At 39.6% G+C, this 20,438-nt stretch overlaps 3 protein-coding genes across 7 annotated transcripts; 2 read left to right on the top strand and 1 right to left on the bottom strand.

The window, feature by feature from the left end:
• The first annotated feature begins 1,411 nt into the window (after nucleotides 1-1,411).
• On the top strand, nucleotides 1,412-8,757 carry LOC116308868 (arylsulfatase J). 5 transcript variants are annotated; one of them, XM_031719376.2, is made up of 9 exons: nucleotides 1,415-1,774; nucleotides 2,321-2,429; nucleotides 2,731-3,028; nucleotides 3,965-4,051; nucleotides 4,703-4,914; nucleotides 5,291-5,502; nucleotides 6,038-6,261; nucleotides 7,554-7,807; nucleotides 8,213-8,757. In XM_031719376.2, exons 3-9 carry the CDS (start codon nucleotides 2,740-2,742, stop codon nucleotides 8,306-8,308), a joined length of 1,374 nt encoding a protein of 457 aa, XP_031575236.2. In that variant the 5' UTR covers nucleotides 1,415-1,774; nucleotides 2,321-2,429; nucleotides 2,731-2,739; the 3' UTR covers nucleotides 8,309-8,757. The 5 variants fall into 5 exon arrangements, with proteins under 5 accessions (XP_031575237.2, XP_031575234.2, XP_031575236.2 ...); XM_031719373.2 differs by having other exon boundaries at nucleotides 1,415-1,826; XM_031719377.2 differs by lacking the exon at nucleotides 2,321-2,429 and having other exon boundaries at nucleotides 1,412-1,774.
• Nucleotides 8,758-9,569: 812 nt separating this feature from the next.
• On the top strand, nucleotides 9,570-13,281 carry LOC116308865 (uncharacterized). Its single transcript, XM_031719369.2, has 3 exons — nucleotides 9,570-9,685; nucleotides 11,628-11,736; nucleotides 12,423-13,281. Exons 1-3 carry the CDS (start codon nucleotides 9,570-9,572, stop codon nucleotides 12,669-12,671), a joined length of 474 nt encoding a protein of 157 aa, XP_031575229.2. The 3' UTR covers nucleotides 12,672-13,281.
• On the bottom strand, nucleotides 12,714-16,555 carry LOC148910087 (uncharacterized). Its single transcript, XM_089033161.1, has 3 exons — nucleotides 16,247-16,555; nucleotides 15,103-15,633; nucleotides 12,714-14,235 (listed from the first exon to the last, which is right to left on the bottom strand). The coding sequence occupies exons 1-3, from the start codon at nucleotides 16,335-16,337 to the stop codon at nucleotides 14,003-14,005; spliced, it is 855 nt and encodes a 284-aa protein (XP_088889287.1). The 5' UTR covers nucleotides 16,338-16,555; the 3' UTR covers nucleotides 12,714-14,002.
• Nucleotides 16,556-20,438: the final 3,883 nt, after the last annotated feature.

Raw genomic sequence — 20,438 nt, 5'->3', positions numbered from 1 at the left:
TGTTCACAGATCGAACAAGTTAGTTCTGTTTCAATTCCTCCAAGAAGGAATAAAAACTTTCCATCTTGATTCTTTGAACACGGAACTGAATCTTGTCTGACCTCAGTGGAGATGTGATTGTCACATGATCCGTTTGTGCTTGTCCGGTTCCAGGCTTTCACAAGGGGGCGCAGCCAAAAGGGAAAGAGGAACTGCGAAAGGGACTAGGACAAAAAAACATAACTCCTCGCATAGAGAGAGAAAGTTTTTCGCCCTAATCCAGCTTTTCTTCATTTCTCTCTTATCCTTATCTTTTCCTTTCTCTTTCTCTTTTTCTTGCTTCTTTTTCTAAATGTTCATTTTTTCCTCCAAAAAGATTGTAAGAAATATTGAAATATTGTATCAAGCTGAAACTAGTTTTGGAATTGAAATTGCTTGTTATGATTTTATGAATTTTGAAATTGAAACTAAGGCCCCGTCCACACGTATCCGGAAATTTTGGTATCCGCAATTTTTTTCGAATCGTTTTCACTGTTCACACGTATCCGGAAATTTCTTGATCCGCCCTGATGCTAGTCTCCCCCACAGCCGCTTTCAGTGTCGTCACGCAAAGCGTTGCGTGACGACACTGAAAGCGGCTGTGGGGGAGACTACCCTGATGCACGCTAGTGCCTAATCCATTTGACGGATAGTTCTTTCTTATTGAGCATGCTCAAAATCGTGTTTACGTCAGCGTATTCGAAAATTTGTGGATACGACCGTCCACACGTATCAGTATTCGAAGCGTATTCGAAAATTTCCACTCTGGAGACCGTTTTCGAAAATTTCCGGATACGGGTACAAAAATTTCCGGACACGTGTGGACGCAACCCGTATCCGCAAAAAAAAAATTCCGGATACAAAAATTTCCGGATACGTGTGGACGGGGCCTAAGAAATTGTGCATCAATTTAGAGCAGATCTCGCAAGGCTCTCTGACACGGCACGCCACTGGGTCACGTTACGGACTTTACAACATTTGTGTAAAGCGCACGATATTCGCCATCCAATTAGTGTCACTTGTTAACTTTTTATATTTTATTAAGTTTTTCATAAAACATGGTTTAGTCATGCGTTTCCGGTTTCAATGTAGGATAAGGCCCCGAAAACGGTCTCCTAGAGTAGAAATTTTTGAATACGCTCCAAATACGGATACGTGTGGACGGTTGTATCCGCAAATTTTCGAATACGCTGACGTAAACACGATTTTGCGTATGCTCAATGAGAAAAACTATCCGTCAAAAGAACTAGGCACTAGCTTGCATCAGGGCGGATCAAGAAATTTCCGGATACGTGTGGACAGCGAAAACGATTCGAAAACAATTCGAATACGCTGCGTGTGGACGCGAACATTTTCGTATCCGCAAAAAAAATTTCCGGATACAAAAATTTCCGGATACGTGTGGACTAGCCTTGGTATGCTTATCTCAATCCGCCATGACGCTTAGTTTAAATTATTTTGTTTTGACTTGTTAATCTATTATTTACACTTCACTGAAAGAGATACAAAGATTCAGAAATAAGAATGTGTTATCGATCCATCTCAATGTGACCCAACGTAACAGTGTTTCATGGATACAAAAGGCATTGATCCTGCAAAAAACCCGTAATACACTTTGATGCGTTTTAAAGTAGTCCACAACGTCATTACCACCACTTGACACCAGATTAGCTAGACAGCTTAATTAGGAGTCGCGCTTTATACAAGCCTGGCTTGCCCGACGGCCAAAGACAAGACAACTGAATCCAAGATCTGCGTAAGTCAAGTAATACTGCATTGTTTTTTCAGCAACATTTATAAAATTCAAGGTAGGGGTAGATGAATTTCGTATATCCTATTAACATATATTATTATACATTAATATGTATATGTATATATATGATGTATATATACGCCACTGGTGTAGCAATATACATATCATAATGAAATTTTGTTAAAGATAGAAGGTGTTGGTGTGTTCAGAAGAAAAAAAATCAAAATCTGTCTTTATGTACGTATTAAGATATCCAACCAGACATCAATGTCTTGAAATCGTGATTTCAACCTTTTCGAATATCTCCACACGCATGGTTTGAAATGTTCAAAACAGGTACGATGAATATCAAGATGTTTTCGTGTTTGATATGCAGATATAAGTATTTGTCTGTCATCACTGAAGCTAGTTTTCTCATAAAGAAAAAAGATCTTGCATTGTTAAAATGGTTCAGTGGATATCATTGAACTCATTGACGTCTGAAAAGATACGATGGCAGACAAAATGGAGCTATTTTTATCTTTGTTTTTTCATGATTATAAACCGAAGCCACCTACTCTTCTGGCTTCTTAACAACCAGTCAAAATGATGATCGCCACGGGGGCTCACAAACATCAGCCTGCCTGACGCGTAATGTAAAATTTCCCTACGGCTAAGGGTAGGTACATTTTCATTTGGGGGGGGGGGCGGGCTTGGGCTGTTTCATTGCGAATCTCCCTACCCCCGACCCCCCCTCCCCAACAAACAAAAAACTTAAATGGCAATACGGTAATGACATGTATCACTTCTAACACTTTAAATATGAGCAAAAAAATTTCGATTTTATGCTCCATTTTGTCATATTTACTAACGAACCAGAACTACCGCTTCCCGGTGCTTGAGACACCTTTCCTGTTGTCTTGAGTTCAAATAATCGACCCTCGTAATAAATATTTGTTCATAGCTTTTCTTTTATTCAGATCAAGAGAATGAATCGCCGTATCACATACGACGTTATCTGGCGACTAGTTCTATTCACAGCTCAAGCATTTTGTGCTGTGAGTGTACAAGGAGCTCAAAACCCTCCTCACATCGTAATGGTGATGGTGGATGATCTGGGATGGAGTGATGTGGGGTATAACAATATATCAGCCGTTAACACGCCAAATATTGACAGACTGGCGGCAGATGGAGTCAAATTGATGAGTTACTACACACAAGCTATGTGTACACCGTCGAGAGGAGCTTTGATGACTGGGAAGTACCCCCTACACACAGGTGATAATCCACCACTAGAGACCTTTAGCATCGTGTTTACCGCTAACCCAGGAGAAACGATCGGCATCAATGAAATTCATTGTGGCCACTTTTCCATCGACAACTTCGTTATGATGCTAATAAATGTTGACATACGTTTGAATGAAAACACCTGACGTCAAACTGCAGTTTGAGAGTTTACTTTAGAAATATGAAATCGTGAAAAGGAATAATTGTTGATAGGTGTTGGACTTTCGCTGCCACGTCCTTCGGAGAGCAATTAGTGTGCCAGTCTAAGAGGGCTCGAAGATTTGAGTAACTTCAAGAAATAAGTGATACTAAAGTTTCATAAAGTCCATAAAAATTATATATGCATAAAGTATGCCATACAGGAAGGAAGTTGTAGATAGTTGGCAGACTAGTGTTTCGTCCTTCAGAGAGCAATAAGCCGCGCATCTGAGGAGCCCAAAGGTTTGAGCCCATAGTCCACACTGATACGATGGATGATGTACTGATGTAAACTGGGCGAATTTTTGAATTTTACACTTAGAGCGTTGTCTTTATTGACATTACTTTTTTGTTTTAGTGATTTGACATTTTAAAAAAACTTTTCAATCGAGATTTTGATCACTTGACTGAACACCAGTTGACCATAGACGTCTTGTTGCGTCTAAAATTATTCACAAACTCGGCGCTTTATGCGTAGAAATTTCGTCAACTTATGGCATACAAGAGTAGTAAAATGGTTTAAACCCAGGTGTTAAAGTTTGTTGTGAAGTGTGCGGATCGTCCCGGTGAGTGTGGTCTTGAGAAACCTGAGTGGAAGTCATCTTCAGACATACACCTTCAGATGTTTCTCGACATTTTACAGGCTTTTAGCATCTACTGCAAAGTTTTATTTTCAATAGAGAAACACTCACACCACTTAACTAAATTAAAATAAACTTGTTTTGCTAGGGATGCAACATTTTGTCATCAACAGTACCTCACCATGGGGGATGCCAAGGAATCTTCCAACTCTACCTGAAAAGTTACGCAAACTCGGTAAGTCAGCATCCGTCAAATGACGCATAAAAATGATGGACATACTCCATTTTTCCTCCGCTCGCGAAACCTAAACAGCTAAGTTCAATTCAATCTGCTAGTTAACCGTGCCCAGACTTTGATCAGCTCAGAGGTTGTTTCAGAGCTTAGTCTGTGGTTTAGGCGTGACCTGACTTGATCAAACCAAAGGTTGTTTCAGGGTTTTGTCTGTGAGTTAGCCATTTCCTGACTTTGATCAGTCAAGAAAAGAGGTTGAATTGTTTCAGTTGTCAATAGAATTTGAAGAGCGATCCTTAAACCTCACAAAATAATTTCAGTGGAAAATATTTTAGAGCGCCAATCAGGAGTCGTGTACTGTGTATCGGGACATTCAAGGGGCTTCTTCTCCCGGTTAACCAATCAAAAACCATTGAAATGCACTGTAAACCAATCACATTGCTTGAATAGGAAAGCCAATTAAAAGTCTTGTCTTTTACGTGTTTTTCTCATTAGTAAATCACATTAGTATAAATTGAATTAATGACTGCGAGTCCCAAACAAAAAAAAAAAGAGTATTAATGCGACAAAAAATTTCATACAGCATTAATTTTGAAAATTTAAAGTTTTAAAGTAGCTTACGTTTTTTATAGCATATTTTTTATTTCATTTCAGGGTACAGCACCAACCTTGTTGGTAAATGGCATCTTGGATATTTTGACTGGGATTACGTTCCAACAGCTCGTGGATATGATTCGTTCTTTGGCATCTACATGGGCGAAGGAGATCACTGGAATCACAGTAAAATGGGCTACCTGGACATGAGAAGAGGCATGGAACCGACATGGGATTACAGAGGGAGACATTCGACTGACGTCTTCACAGATGTAGGTATAATTACGCTTGGTTGCGATGATCGTGCGCGCGCAGAAAGGATGCATACGCAAAAACGATGCCCGCGAACGCCCTCAATTTGCTGTTTGAAATACACCTCTTTACCTTGGGCGTTACTTTTTCCTCATTTCAGACCAGGTGCCATTCCCTAGAGTATCATTTCTTTGTTTAACGGTTGCGCATGAGAAGACACATGAATATGGATAAAACTCAAATGAAGAGTCTTATTCTCAAGAGAATTGCACTTGGTCTGAAATGTAAAACATTACCGATGCCCAAGATAAAGATGTCTATTGGAACAAGCGTTTGGGTGAAATTACCCGTAGATCACGTAGATACATGTATCTATTGCACAATCCTCTTTTGTAGGAAGCAATAAACATAGTAACTCGTCACGACCAGACGAAGCCGTTGTTCCTTCTCCTGTCGTACACAGCTCCACACACCCCGTTACAGGCACATCCACGGGACATCGACAAGTACAAACACATTTCTGATGTAAAAAGAAGAAACTACTTAGCCATGGTTGACGCTCTTGACCAGGCGATAGAACGACTCGTGGACACCTTCAAAAATAAAAGGTATCTGTTATTAGTTCAAGCTTGTATAAGGGCCAGTGCTGGATATTTAAGGGGGCGACACAGATTCTGAATTGAAATGTCGTCACTCAGGCCCTTCGCTAGGGGTGGTTCGATGCATCCACCTTCCTCCCCACCCCCGAATAATAAATGCACCCCCCCCCCCCTTTCTCCAATACAAAAAATGGCAATAAAATCCAATAATAGTTTTTCCAGAAAGGGTATAACTGAGATCGGTAGAAAAAAGGAACCTTCCCTTTCAAGGTCCTAGCGACGGGCCTGGTCAAAAAACCTTATTCGTCATGATTCGACCACGTGTCATTCCCAAAAGCATCATTTCTTTGTTTAACGGTTGCGCATGAGAAGACATACACATACCGGAATATGGATGCAACTAGAACAAAGAATCGTATTCTCAAGGGAATATGACACGTAGTCCTAAATAGGAAAACTTTACGCCTAAGTATTTCGACATGTGAAGTGAGTTTCTCTTGTGAGAAGTCCTCCTCTTCTTAATTCATTATCAATATTTTCACAGCATCTGGAATGACACCGTTTTTATATGGTTCTCTGACAACGGTGGCTTCCCTGGACCAGGCGGTGGCTATAACTGGCCATTACGGGGTTTGAAGTCCAACATATGGGAGGGAGGAATCAGGGTTCCTGCCTTTGTACATGGATCAATGCTTAAGAGAAGAGGAGTGAAAATCAACGACCTCTTTCATGTAACGGACTGGTATCCAACTCTTATCAACCTGGCAGGTAATAATCCAAGAATTTGAACTTTCGTGGCGGGTCAAACCTTTTTATTTCCACGAAAACTGTTTCCTTGTTGACTTACCTACCTTTCCTTATTAGTCGCGATTGTATGATATTCATGTGTTCCAGTGAAGTTCAGTGGAATTTCAAAGTGTTTTTATCGTTGAAGTTGTGCATTCTTTACTTTATCGTTTGTTGGGAATATTTAGACACTAATTAATACGAAGCTAATCCTGATTACATGAGTCTTTCAAGGTACAATGCAATATTATTTTAACGCATTTTCACTCTTTCCTTTTATCTGGCATTTATAGAATTACATACAGAAAATTTAAATTATCCAATTTTAGTAAAGTACTCAGTTATATAACAGTTTCTCTCAGCCAATCAAAGTTCCAGAACAACAAAAGAAATAAAATTTGAACCAACCAACTTACTTTTTACGGCTGTTTTTACTTTTTCCTGGATCAGGCGGATTGCCAGAAACAAGTAAATTGAGCTTCGTAGGAACAAACAATTTTAGTCAAAATCGTAATAATTTCGTAAACAAGGAAATGCGAACAACACTACACAAAAAAAGTATCGCAATATGGATGCAAATTTTGACATGACATTTTTTGTCACGTGACATTCATTAAACGTGTGGAAGCCATAAAACCTCGGAAAAGGTGGTCTTCACCATACTCAATAGACCTTGGTAAAACATGAAAGCCTCAAAAGCAATAAAAGGTTCGACTGTTTTTGCATGGCCAGACAAGAAGCAATTATTTTGCAATGTAAGATCCAATATAACGCTTTTCAACAATGAAAAAAAAAATTTTTAATCTCGATTTTTTAAAACATTTCAGCATAAAATGACTAGTTATAGATGCTAAGATAAAAATATATTTCAAGATCTTTAAAATTCGGCGCAAATAACGTTTTACGATCCACGATCCAGCTATCTGTAGTGCAGTCCGGTCCAGACATGCTCGGTTCCGGATTTTCCAAAAATAAAAAACCTCTCAAAATTCAGGTTTTTAGAAGTATAAATCAAATTTAGGAAGTTGGAGATGATTTTGTTTTACATTTAGATGATATTCACCGTTTCAAAAGCAGAAAATTCAAAGAAATTATTTTTACGAAAAAATCCATGAATCCGTGGATACACCTCAAACAAATATAATCTTAGTCAAGAGACCAGTGACAAGTAGTATGCATCTGAGATAGGGAAACATTGCTTCCAAGCTAAAGAGGTGACTCATTAGACAATCAGGGAGTCGCTTTTCTTGAATAATTCTTTATTTTCTTAACAGGAGGAACCGTGGACGAAGACGTAGACGGGGTGGATCAGTGGAAGGTGATATCCGAAGGGCAGTCTTCCAAACGTACAGAGATTCTCCATAACATTGACTATGCGCCAGATCTGAAAGCCATGAACTATGCACCTCTAGGCTTTAGCTATTATACCGGTGCAGCGATAAGAATAGGACACATGAAACTCCTACATAGAAGTCCAAACAGTACCTGGTACGGCCTGCCGGAGAATGGAGCTGCTCCACCTAAAATGGTAAAAATGGTTTGAGTTTTTTTCTTTCCTCTTCCACCCTCGTCTCGTCTCTTTTCTTTTGCTCTGCTCTGCTCTGCTCTGCTCGACAACTCTCTCTTTTTTTTTAGGATTGATCTGGGATGAAAAGGTTCTGAGTGTCTGTGTGTCCTCCGTCCTGCGCCGGCCAGGAATGCCTCAGAAATGCGCCGTAAAAGCACGAAAAGCGTAAACAAAAGTTGAGCTTGCAAGGATAGAAAAATTGTCCTTTTTTAAGAAAAAGGTCACCGTTCGTCTCGCTTCGATGCAAAGGAACGGCTACCTTTCAAGATGGCGCAGGGAACTGTGAAGGGGACTATTATCCTAGTTTCACCCCTTGGAAAGAACGACTAGAAAGATGCTATTTCTTTTCTTTACTCTTTTTTTTAGCTTACCATTGACCGACTTCCCTTCATCGATATCGCCCTTTACAACATCACGACAGACCCTGAAGAAAGGCATGACTTAAAAGCTAAATATCCCTAGGTTGTTCAACAAATGCTTGCTAGGCTGAAAGAATACAACTCAACTGTGATGAAATATCACTTGCAACCTGAAGATCCTGAATGTTTGAAGCTGGCGAAAAGGCTAGGGCGATGGGAGCCTTGGAAGGATGAAGATTGTATAACATCTTCAGGAACTATCCATTACCCGGTAATAGATTATTGCGGGCCACGGCCGATTGTTGGAATTAAGACCATTTGCGCAATTTGGATAGCATTCTTATGGACCCTACTTGGACAACAATGATAAGCAAAGATGTAGACGCTTTTCGAATTTTTTTTTCTCCATCAATTTTTATTCATTTACTTGTTATCATTCCTGCTTTTAAATGTGCCTTACACAAGGTTTCGCCGGACGAAGCTAGTATTTCCTAATAAAAATTTCAAATATTTGTATTATCATTTATAATTGAATAAATAATGAAAAGTTAACGTGTTAAAGTTAAGAACGTGCACGTTCTAACGAGCCTTTATTGTAAGCTCCTGTGAGTCTACGTGAATAAATAAATTTCTTCCCTTCCTGTTATACCACAGGGGCAGAGCCAAGCAAGGGATTGATTGACAAGCCGCACACATGAATAAAACATACCCATCCCCCCCTGTGGGTTGCCATGAAAAGCCCACCCCTCCCCCTCCCCCTCCCCAACTAATTCTACATTGCTTTTTTTATCTGTGTTTATTGATTAATTATGGAATGAAAGTAAAAGCAACATTAAAACAGTCTTTCCTCGGCACAGAATTCGAACAACTCCCTTCGTGGCTATTACAAAAACTTCTGGGGCCACCTGGTCTCTTCCTTGATGCTTTGACTAGAACAATTTCTTTCGTAATTCGTACAGACAAGGGCAAAAGGATTCAATCGCCGTCAGGTCTGAAGTCCATACGCCGCCTCAGCTCTACGGATGTCTGGGTCTGTCTCTGGGTATTGCAAAGCGGAATCCGGATCCGCGAAAAGTAGAGCTATGCTTTTTATATATATTTCTATAAGCGTTTTCCGCTTTGTATATAATACATAGCTACTTTGCCCGTTTCCCGTAGGTCAGATAAGGGATTACTGTGGATGGAGTACCCGTGCAATACCCAGTCCTCCTTTTCGTCAGCCCGCTGACCAGAAACCCTGGAAGACTCTGGGCTCAAGATAACTTGTTCACTGACGTGTTGTTTATTGGATCGAAAAGAGGAAAACGTGATAACACGTTAAAAAACTTCGAAAAACAGCCTCAAAAGGCTACAAAATTAGCACCATGAATAAGGCAGCTATCATACTAGGTATATTTAGCCTTATTTGTGTTGGTTTGTGCGAGGAAAAGGCTGAAGACAAGCCTAAAGGTCCAGTCATTCGTGCAAGACTCGAGGTACTGTAACTTTCTTTGTACTCTTTGTTCTCTCTTCTCTCAGAATTTAAAAATATCAATCAAAAGCTACTCGTGTTTTCTTCTCACAGCTTTTGAAATATTATATTTACTTATAGATAATATATGTTAGATAATATATGGACTTTGGGTTCGTATTTTGTGTATATTTTTGGTAGAGCTGAGGTGGGGTAATCTTTCAAGGAACTGAATGAAATTATAACTGTTTCTAACACCTTACGATTATATATTATTGATTATTATTCATACACTGTAAGCATGTTATTCTTATGAAAATTTATTGTTTCTTCTGTATTATTCAGTAAGCAATAAGAAGTCCAATCTGATTGAAAGGATAACCTCACACACATTGAATGGAATTCCTTTAGCTTTTATTTGAAAAATTTCCTAATGGAAATAAGCCTTTTCATAGTTTAAGAATCGATTCCACTGCGCATGCGATTTTATCCCGAATTTCTCACCTTTTGTTTAATTAAGAACAAAAGAAGGTTTAGACAATAGAATGTGAGAAATTCGGGATAAAATCGCATGTGCAGTGGAATCGATTCTTAAACTATGAAAAGGCTTATTGCCCTATTTCACTATGACGTCACTGCTTGTTTATGTGAGGGATAGAATCGCCAAATCCAATAGAAAATTCAACAAAATTTGCTCCTAGCGAAACAGTTTAATCTAAAATGGCCTGGTTTTCAGATACAATATATGTTAATATGTACTAAAGCGTTTGCTGGCTATTCTACTTCTCTTTGTGGATTGATATGGGTTTTAGAATAATTTTTTGTGAATTTGCGTTGATTTGACCCCCCCTGACGACCATGATCTTTTGCGTTTAAACAATAGATTGTTTTGAATTTTTTGTTTAATTATGTTTAGACTTGTGGTGGATGACGATTGAATAGCCTTCCAGAGGTATGTTCTTCTTGTATATTTGTTTGTTGTCCATAATAATAAAAATCAATAATAGCTCTCTTGGGACTGGAACTCTTTCATCTTAATCAATTTTTTTAGTTAATTCCATTTTATTCTATTAAATTCATTTACTTCATCTTAGATCATTAATATTCATTTTTTCATTTATTTTCATCAATTTTATTCATTTACTTGTTGTCATTCCTTCTTATTTATTCACATGAAAATATTCCTGTTTTTTCTCGTTTCTTGTTTGTTTTTTTTTAAATCAATTCTTTGTGAGGGCTAAAACAACCAATGAAAAGACATTTTTTCTCTTGACTGGTCACATTGACTGGACACATGTTGATAGGTCTGATGTGGCCATATTGACCAGCTATTATTTCTATCTCTGCATTTAGTAATTTTAAAAGTTTGATCATCATTTCATTTATTAATATTAATATTATTATATCAAAATAATTTATCATATTATTCATGTTTGCTTTTTTTTTGTCCTTATAGGTGAAGGGCTTTATTCATGACGATCTCCCCTACTAGTATCCATTTATCTTTATCAAACTAGAAATAATTAATAAGGTAATATCAGTCACCCCGAAGAAGTCTGTAAATCAGATACGGAACTGTCCTTGTTTGCATTCAACTTTAAATTTATTGTGGTAAAACTCACTCCAATCTCAAAGAATTTAGTAGGACATGAAATTTTACAGTTTCCTAGACTTTTGATAAGTGATATTCGGTATTATCATTCTTGAAAAATTCAAAAGACAGTGTGAATAATGCATATGTTTAAATGGGAATCGAAGGATGGCATACCAGCAATACACTTACCTCTCACAAAATTTGGCTAAATTCCAATTCACTCTGTGAATTAGCTGTGCTCTGATTTTATGATGTAGAAATTGTTTAAGGGTGTCAATAAGAGTTTAAGGGTTTTTTAAATAAAAAGGGGTTTTATTTCTGCTTAGGACTAGAGTGCTACTGTGTCAATGCTTAGGTATCCTAGTGATTTACATGCAGTTGTGTTAACAAAATCCTTAACGCAAGAAGCCATGATGCAAGAATCAAGTACATTCCTGGGGCAGATCCTGTTATGCATCTATATGATGAAGAGGGGAAGGAAGTCAAGGTAGGTGAATTTTCTTCTTTCATATTTTGGGGGGGGGGAAAATATGCTGTTATTGTTATTATTAAGAATGAATGTAGGACAAGACAAGGTTTGAAGAGAAGTAGGGACATTAATCGTTTTTAATTACCCCATTTCTTTTTTCTATTTTTTTATTTTGTCTTTTTTGTTTTGTTTCTTCCTTAAAGTGCATATAACCTTTGTAGGATTATAATCAATTTTGATTTTCTGTGTGTTGGAGATGAATAAACAAAATTTTTTTTTCGATTGACTAAAATTTAATATTTAATATTCTCGGAGATATAACGCCCTAAAGTACGCAGTTTTGCCACGCCCCATCAATTTGGACGGGATAAAGGGGAACTGGGACCGAGCATAGTCTCGCTGAGTGGTGACGTCACAACAAGAACGAATGTTTTGATAAGCAAAGATTCTTACTAGTTCTTCGGTCAGAATATGAAAAAATGCGACTAGATGTGTTGTTGCTGGGTGCTCAAAAACCCCAGATTTTACGAAAGGTATATACTTGCATAAGATCCCATTTCATATTAACTCCTCTTCTTTCTCTCCCACTTTTTTTAAGGAAATTACACATGCCAAGAAATTTTCTGTTTCTTTAATGTTTTTTGAAATGTGAAAATATTACACTGAGTAAGAGTGTAAGAATGTTACCTATTTCTTATTTACAGAAAGTAGATGTAGCAGAAATGAGCAAAGAAGATATCAAAACCTTGCTCAAGTCTCATGGCTTGAAAAGAAATGATGCCAAGATGAAAGAGGAGGATCAGGAAGAGCCAGAAGATGAGGAGCCACTACCACCATACGATGGATCACAGGAGGAATTCCCAGAGGAGGAGGATGAAGAAGAAGATGTTGAAGAACCATCAGAATTACCAGAGGGTGATGAAGCAACTCCAAAGGAAAAAGAAGAGTTATAATAATAATAATTCTGCATTAGCTTCAACTAGTAGAAAATCAACACAATTTCAAATTTCATTTTATTGAGTCTTATCACAGCAATTTACCCTTAAATTTCTCTTAAGAAGCCCCCCGATGTTTTTTACCTTACTTTTGATCAAATTCCATATTCTCTATAATTACTTAGTTGTTAGAATTTAATCATTGCAGCCTTCTTTTCTATTGTCATAAGTACTGTTTCTTCTTTGAGCTTTTTGTAGAAAATTTCAGAAATTTTCAACATCTTTTTTCTACCTACTTTTCTACACAATTGCACAAAATTCCTCAAAAGGAATAATAATCATATTGCACAGACCTTCATAACATAACACATTCGTAAGCAAGACAGTGAATGGTGTTTTAAAGAAAGAGAAATTATGACGTGAGTTGTGGTCAATTCAAATATCCTTGCTCACTGATGAAGGTGCTCTTTCTTCTGAACCATTCAATTGGCGAGAGAGGTGTATCAAGACACTATGACACTGCCGATGTAAATACTTCTAAAGCATGGGTGGTTGATGTTGTCTAAAACCCTGTAAGCTGATACTTGATGGAGAGTGTTATGCAATAAATGGAAACTGTGTAATTATACTCTTAATGACTTATTTGCATCTTACAGTATTTATATGTTTGCCACGCATTCTTACATTTTCTCTACGAAAACTAAAATGCAATTCATGTTTAAAGAGGTATAATTATCAGTATTCTGCAGCAATATTGTGCATTTTTATGCAAAACAGGGCAGAGAAATGCATTTTTAGGATTTAACTAAGTGACTTCTATGACTTACTTCATTCATATTAGGGCTTCCTCAATATTGCTTGACACACACAATGCTTGGGACCCCAATTTGAGCAGTTATGTGGGTTGGTAGGTGGTACAACTTGTGTTGCTAAGGACTGCAGCTGAATATTTGAACTTTAGATAATTGTAAACCTTTCTTATTTTTGTCACCAAATTCAGTTTTTACACCAAGAAAGTTTTTGACAAGTTTTAATTGATCTCTTTACTGCTAAGCGATTATGTTTTGGTGCTTCACTTTAATGTTTCAGTATTGTTACATCAATGTTTGAAATCTGCCTATCCAAACATCAAGGTGAAAAAAGTTTTCAAAAAGTTGTCAAAAAGACGTCAAAAAGAAATTAAAAACTTGTAGAAGTGTTCACGGTACGGCACGTAGCACTGTAAACTATCAAAGATATTGGGAGTACTAAATACAGTGTAAACAAGCCTCTTCAAGTTTGCAAAAGTTCAAAATGGCTTAAAGGCTGAGAAACCTTTTCAAGGTCGTACAAATTTCTTTTCTTTATTTTCAAATTGTTGCATACCACAAATCACCAAGGGTCTTTCCAGCACTGTCCAAACCTCCATAAACAACAAAACCATCACCTCCATGTTTAAACCCAGCCATGTGTGATCTTGGTGTTGGGATGTGTCCTGACTCATCCCCTGCTTGCTGCAGTTTGCTCCAGTTTCCACCCAAAACATTGTATACAAAGCTATCATTCTGTGGTCCAACTTCTTGATTAGCTAACGTTGATGTACCTTGAAGAAAGAAATAACAGAGTAGATTTCGTATCAATTATTTAAAAATTATTCGCCAAAAGGCGAAGTGAATGTCGGGGAATAATAACCGAAACAAAGTTGAGGTTATTATTCCTGATATTCACTGAGCCTGAGGTGAATAATTGTTTTAGTATAAATACACAGGTGATTCTTTCAACAACAAAAATGATAAAAGACACTTTTTTTTTCGGTAACAGCAACAAGGCTGCTGGCCGCCATTTTGTATTATCGCTGGAGGTGATTATCGTGTGATAATCTGAGTTTCGACCAATCAGCGCGCGCGATTTTTAATAATTACCTGTGTATTTATACTAAAAGATTGTATTTTGCCTTTCAAGGGAGCTAGAGGTCAATTTTATTTTATGTTAACAAAACACAAGTATGTTTATCTATCCAGCAGATCCAGGATGTTTTTAGAAAGGGGTGGGTGCACCATAATGATTATAGGATGTTGAAACTCCAGCACCAAACACAGCTTATCTGGGGGAGGGTTGGGGGTACACAACCTCTGCACCCCTCCTATAGATACTAGAGCACATTAAAATTTGCAGCTTGAAAAGACAGGTTCCCAAGAACTCCTGGACCCTTCCTATGAGCATACACCTGCATGTAAGTTTCCACTTTAACTTGAAATGGATAATTCTTTGTTTCCACATGACATCATGGCAGCTATCTTTTGTTGAATTTAAAAAAAGAATTGTCAATGCATGAATTCTTTTATCATTTCAACCAACATGGACCCAATGTCTTTTGTTCTTTCACTCCCTTGGGAATGATTGAAAAACAGCAATAGGGGTTATTACAACTTTCAGGGGTAATAAACATGCATTTCAAATTGATCCTCACCTCCAAATATTAGAATTTTCCCAGCCATTAAAAGACATGATAAAAAGTAGCTTCTCCCATGGCTTAACTGGCCTTTGCTTGGCCTGTCATACCATTCCTTTGTTATAGAACTATAGGTAAGCATATCATCCATAATGGCATCTTTGCCAGTGCCAAACATCAAGCACAACAAATCACCATCATCATTAGTGTTTCTCATGCCTAGCAATGCCGCTCCATGTCGTCCACTGGGTGTTAATCTTCCTGTAGGCATCTTTTGCCATGTTTTATTATCAACATCAAATAAATACAGATCATTTAACAGTCCATTTTCTCCTTCTCCACCAAATAAATAGATCCTTGTGCCAACACAAGTTATGGCATGGTCTGTCCTTGGCTGTGGTTGCTGTCCTGTGGTTTTCACTTCACTCCAACCATTTGTTTTGATGTCCATTTGGTGCAATGAGTTAAGGTATGTTCCATCTTTGCTTTTACCACCAAAAATGTATAATTTGTCTCCAACACAAACCGATGAATGGCCACTGATAAGTCCTGAGAAGTGAAGCAGACATTACTAAATAATATTACTATAATCACTATTATTACTAGCTATAATTTGCATATTACAAGTGGAGTGCTGGGAGTAGGCGTGAAGTGACATCTGAGCTAGTAGTATTCATTGTTGCTACATGTTTTATTATTCAAATGCATATATCTATGTAATTTATTTGTCATCAATATTATTATTATTATTATTATCATTTATTTTTATTGTTATCAGCTTTATTATTATTATTATTATTATTATCATTTATTATTATTATTATCAGCTTTATTATTATTATTATTATTATTATTATTAGGCATGAAGTGACATCTGAGCTAGTATTCATTGTTGCTACATGCTTCAAATGCATATCTATGTAATTTATTTGTCATCAGTATTATTATTATATTATAGTATTAGTATTAGTAGTATCATCATTATTATTATAACCATTATCAGCTTTATTATTATTATTAGAGTTTCTCTTATAATTACATAGCTGATCTGATCTGATACCATAAAAACTCAACCCAAACTTGTGCAAACTTAGAATACAAATTGGGCTACCTGTGGTTACCGAAAAAGTGTAGTGGTCAGTAATCGATGTTGGATAGGTACCTGGTGAATGGTTCCCTCTACAGTCTCCTAATACTTTCCATTTTACTTGAACAGATCCTTCACCTGTCTGATGTATTATCAGTGAATACATTTTGTCGTCAAACTCTTTGCCTTCGTTGTTCTTCCCTCCATACAAGAAGGCTTGTTTGGAACCGTAATGGTAAGATATCGAGAATGAGCTGCGAGATTCAGGTGGGTGGCCTTCCGAAGGATCGAGTTTCTTCCAAGAGAGGGATTTCCCCCCGGAACGGAACCACCAAGCTGCATTTTATGGAATCAGATGGAGCTGAGATAGGAGTACTAGGTCAGTGAAATGTAATGCTAAGCAGCCAGGCCATTCACGGGCCGGTGACTTTGCTTAGGCATTCTTTTCTTTCTGCTTTTCAATGTGAAGCATTTTATAAAAATTCATAATAATTGAGGTCAAGAGGTCAATTGAAAAATCTTGCTCCAAAGAAGTTATCGGAAGTGGAAAAATATCATACCTTCAGTGAAAAGGCACAGTATACAGGCCTATTGATGGTCTTGATGGGTTGCAAGCATTTTCCTCTTGGGGTCAAAGACCTTGACCTTGACCTATGTCAAAGACATGTGTGACAGAGTCAAAAGACACTATTTCGGACAGTAATTATTTAGTCATAAATCTATATTTTAATTAGGAATGCCTCGTGTACACATAGGAATGTAATTCTTTAGTTAACTGTTTGCGTGGAAAATGCGTAAGCAAGAAATAATTTCCGTACGTAATTACATTACAGTGAGTCATGCCTAGGTTTGGCGCTTGTTTACGTAAGTTCGTGTTTGGGACATCCTGTTTGCGCCTAGGGCGTGCAACATTGCATAGGATGTGTAAGGTCTTAAGAATGCAGGTTTTTCCATAAAAATAGGCCCAAACTAAGCTTAAATCAGTGTAGTAAAAGTTCTTGAAGACGTTGCACATATCAAGACAAGGAATTCTCTACGATGTAAAGAGATATCCTGTAATCTCGTTCCCGTTTTTTTTCATGTATTGTAAAGTTGTGTGAATTTTTCAATAAATTCTTTTGTCAAAACCACTTGCAATCTGATTCATAGCTGAGCGCCTTGCCGCCGGTTACATTTTTGGTGTCAGAAGTGGGATTGCAAGAAAGTTGACATTAGTAGTTACTGATTATTTACCAACGGGAACGAGACTGAAATCATGGCAGAAGAAGCTGTGGCTGCACTCACAGAGCAATTGGCTGCACTCAAGGCACAGCTGGATGGCATGCAGGCTGAAGGAGGACCCCCTGCCCAACCTGTTCCTGCACCAGTGGTAAAAGTGACAGTGCCAAGGGAGAAGAAGCTGAGGAAGTATGCTGGTGGCAGAGACGACAAGGTGCTTGAAGACTGGATAGCGGATGCACAGAGGTCTGTGGCTGCCCAGAAGTTAACTGATCAAGAGGCGGTGGATTTCCTGTACCATAGCTTAGAAGGAGCGGCTCGAGATGAAGTTCGACTAAGGCCTGCGGATGACTGGACAGACCCGGAGGGTTTCTTCAGGATTCTGAGAGACGTCTTCGGAGAGAAGCTCACCAAGACCCAGCTTCTCCAGAGGTTTTTCGCCAGAAAACAAGGTGACAGGGAGCCCATCCAGGACTTTGCCCATGCCCTGATGTCGATGGCGGAGCACATAACCAGAGTACACGTAGGAGCTCTGGAAAACAAGGACCAGAACCTCAGAGACACATTCGTTGAGAACTTGCGTGACAACCTGTTGCGCAGGGATCTCAAGCGCTATATCAGAGAACATCCCGAGAAGACCTTCAACGAGGTGAGGCAAGAGGCCTATCGTAGCTCGGAAGACACAGATAGAGGAGCACATCGCCATGCAGCAGCCAAGGAGGTGTTGGTGGAGAGCAACCAAGTAAATGCCATCCAAGAGCTTACAGCAGGACAAAAGGCCCTGGTGGAGAGGCTCATGCAGCAACAAAAATTGCTGGATGAGCAACAGAAGCTGCTAACCCAACTTACCATGAAGTTAGCAAGCCCATCACCACCACGAAGTCCCCCACGTGGTCCGAGGAGATGTTACAACTGCCACGAGCTTGGACATCTTCGGCCGAACTGCCCAAAGCCCCTGAAAGACAAGGCACCAGCAGCACCACAGAAGGAGTCAAACTCCAGCTCTCCACGGCAGTGAGCCACGCCGTGGAGAGGAACTGTAGTGGCTCTAATTCTCTTTTTCAGAACGAAAAGTTTGTCGGGACAAGTCCCACAGTGGTGGCGAGGATTGGCGGAGTACCTGTGAAAAGCTTAGTGGATACGGGCTCCATGGTTACCCTCATCACCGAGTCGTTCTACAGGGAAAAGCTACAGCCAACCCTAGGAGACCTACACCCTGAAACAAGATTACTGCAGCTGCGAGGAGCTAACGGTTTGGACATCCCTTACATTGGATATATCGTCGCTACAGTAGAGATCGGAGGAGTGGTGGTCCCTGGGTGCGGCATCTTCATCACGAAGGACACAGCAGCCACTACAGTAATGCAGAGGAGGGTACCTGGCCTACTGGGAACCAACGTTCTTGGGCAGGTGCCCCAATACCAACAGATCCTGCAAGATGAAGAGAAGAAGAGTAAACGTAAAACTGGGTTCGTGAAAGTAGCCGGCTCAGACAAAGTCTGGGTCCCTGCTTTCACAGAATCTGATATCTTGGTCACAGGCCCATCATGGGGCACTGATGCTGTGATCGAACCCCTTGGTGTACCAGTAGAAGGAAACCTCACCGTGGCCAGTACTCTCGTGGATACTACCAAGACGTGTTACTATGTCAGAGTTGCCAACCAGACGGCAAAGGACATATGGCTAAAGCCGAGGACGCGGATTGGAATTGTGCGAGAGGGAGAGATGGTCAAGAGAGGAGAGCAGTTGGAGTTCCTACACGAGAATAACATGGTGACAGTGTGCTGTAACCTTAGTGCTGACCCTCAGATGCCACCCCAACGGGAAGCTGTGGGCAAAGTACGTTGGCAAAGGATACAGACACCCCCTCACGGGATTACCCTGGAACATTTCCCCGGAACGGAACTTCAGAGGGAGAAAGCTCTCCAGATGTTCGAAAGAAATGAAGAGGTGTTCGCTTCATGTAAGGAGGACCTTGGCTGTACAAAGACAACATATCATCGCATCTACACAGACGATGATGTGCCTGTCACAGAGCGTTACAGAAGGATTCCTCCAAACCAATACCAGGAGGTGCAACAGCATCTACAAGACTTGCTAGAAAAAGGAGTGATATGTCCAAGTGAGAGTAACTATGCCTCCCCAATAGTGCTTGTACGAAAGAAGTCTGGAGCCTTGAGGATGTGCGTCGACTACCGGAAGCTGAACCAGAAAACCAAGCGTGATCAGTACCCCCTACCAAGGATAGAGGAATCACTGGAGGCACTGCGTGGTGCAAAGTACTTTTCCACCATAGATCTGGCATCAGCCTACAATCAAGTTGAAGTCCATCCTGATGATCAGCACAAGACTGCGTTCACAACGCCCATGGGTTTGTTTCAGTACACTCGGATGCCGTTTGGACTACAGAATGCCCCAGCGACCTTCCAAAGGTTGATGCAAGGAGTCTTCCGAGAGGACATACTTCGCACCCTGATGGTCTACCTGGACGACATCATAGTCTTCTCATCCACCATTGAAGAACATCTTGAGCGGTTGGAAACGGTATTCAGTAAGCTGAAGCATCATGGATTAAAGGTTGAACCAACCAAGTGTCAACTCTTCAGAGATCGGGTGTCCTACCTGGGGCACGTGGTCTCTGCTGACGGTGTCGAGACAGACCCTGAAAAGACAAAGGCAGTTAACGAGTGGCCAGTTCCCCAGACAGTGCGCGATGTGCGATCATTCCTTGGTTTCGCGTCTTACTACAGAAGATTTGTCCCCAAGTTCGCTCAAGTGGCAGGTCCGCTGCACAAGTTAGTTGCTGAGCTCGGGAGCGGAGGAAGTAACAAGACCACCCGGAAGCAGATTGGCGTACTGTGGACAGAAGAGTGCCAAAAGAGCTTCAACAAGTTAAAGAATCTACTAACCTCAGCACCAGTGCTGGCCTACCCGGACTACACCAAGCCCTTCATCCTAGAGACGGATGCGTCCAACGAAGGATTGGGAGCCGTGCTGTCCCAAGAACAGGACGGAAGAGTCAAAGTGATCGCTTATGCCAGCCGAGGCC

The sequence above is a fragment of the Actinia tenebrosa genome, unplaced genomic scaffold (genome assembly GCF_029948245.1).
Source record: "Actinia tenebrosa isolate PJP-AT-01 unplaced genomic scaffold, QUT_ActTen_1.0 PGA_scaffold1__47_contigs__length_23844297, whole genome shotgun sequence".
In the NCBI taxonomy this organism is placed as follows: domain Eukaryota; kingdom Metazoa; phylum Cnidaria; class Anthozoa; order Actiniaria; family Actiniidae; genus Actinia; species Actinia tenebrosa.
Note: the sequence above shows the minus strand (reverse complement) of the source record. Positions and strands in the feature narration are given on the sequence as shown.

Excerpts from the sequence above, each read along its gene's own strand:
- LOC116308868 (XM_031719377.2), top strand. The coding sequence starts at position 2,740 with ATGAATCGCCGTATCACATACGACGTTATCTGGCGACTAGTTCTATTC. Across the intron at positions 3,029-3,964 it reads GAAGTACCCCCTACACACAG|GGATGCAACATTTTGTCATC; the intron begins GTGATAATCCAC and ends TTGTTTTGCTAG. Across the intron at positions 7,808-8,212 it reads GAGCTGCTCCACCTAAAATG|CTTACCATTGACCGACTTCC; the intron begins GTAAAAATGGTT and ends TCTTTTTTTTAG.
- LOC148910087 (XM_089033161.1), bottom strand. The coding sequence starts at position 16,337 with ATGTATTCACTGATAATACATCAGACAGGTGAAGGATCTGTTCAAGTA. Across the intron at positions 15,634-16,246 it reads TAGAGGGAACCATTCACCAG|GACTTATCAGTGGCCATTCA; the intron begins GTACCTATCCAA and ends TTCACTTCTCAG. Across the intron at positions 14,236-15,102 it reads GAAAATTCTAATATTTGGAG|GTACATCAACGTTAGCTAAT; the intron begins GTGAGGATCAAT and ends TCTTTCTTCAAG.
- LOC116308865 (XM_031719369.2), top strand. The coding sequence starts at position 9,570 with ATGAATAAGGCAGCTATCATACTAGGTATATTTAGCCTTATTTGTGTT. Across the intron at positions 9,686-11,627 it reads CGTGCAAGACTCGAGGTACT|TTGTGTTAACAAAATCCTTA; the intron begins GTAACTTTCTTT and ends ATTTACATGCAG. Across the intron at positions 11,737-12,422 it reads AAGAGGGGAAGGAAGTCAAG|AAAGTAGATGTAGCAGAAAT; the intron begins GTAGGTGAATTT and ends TCTTATTTACAG.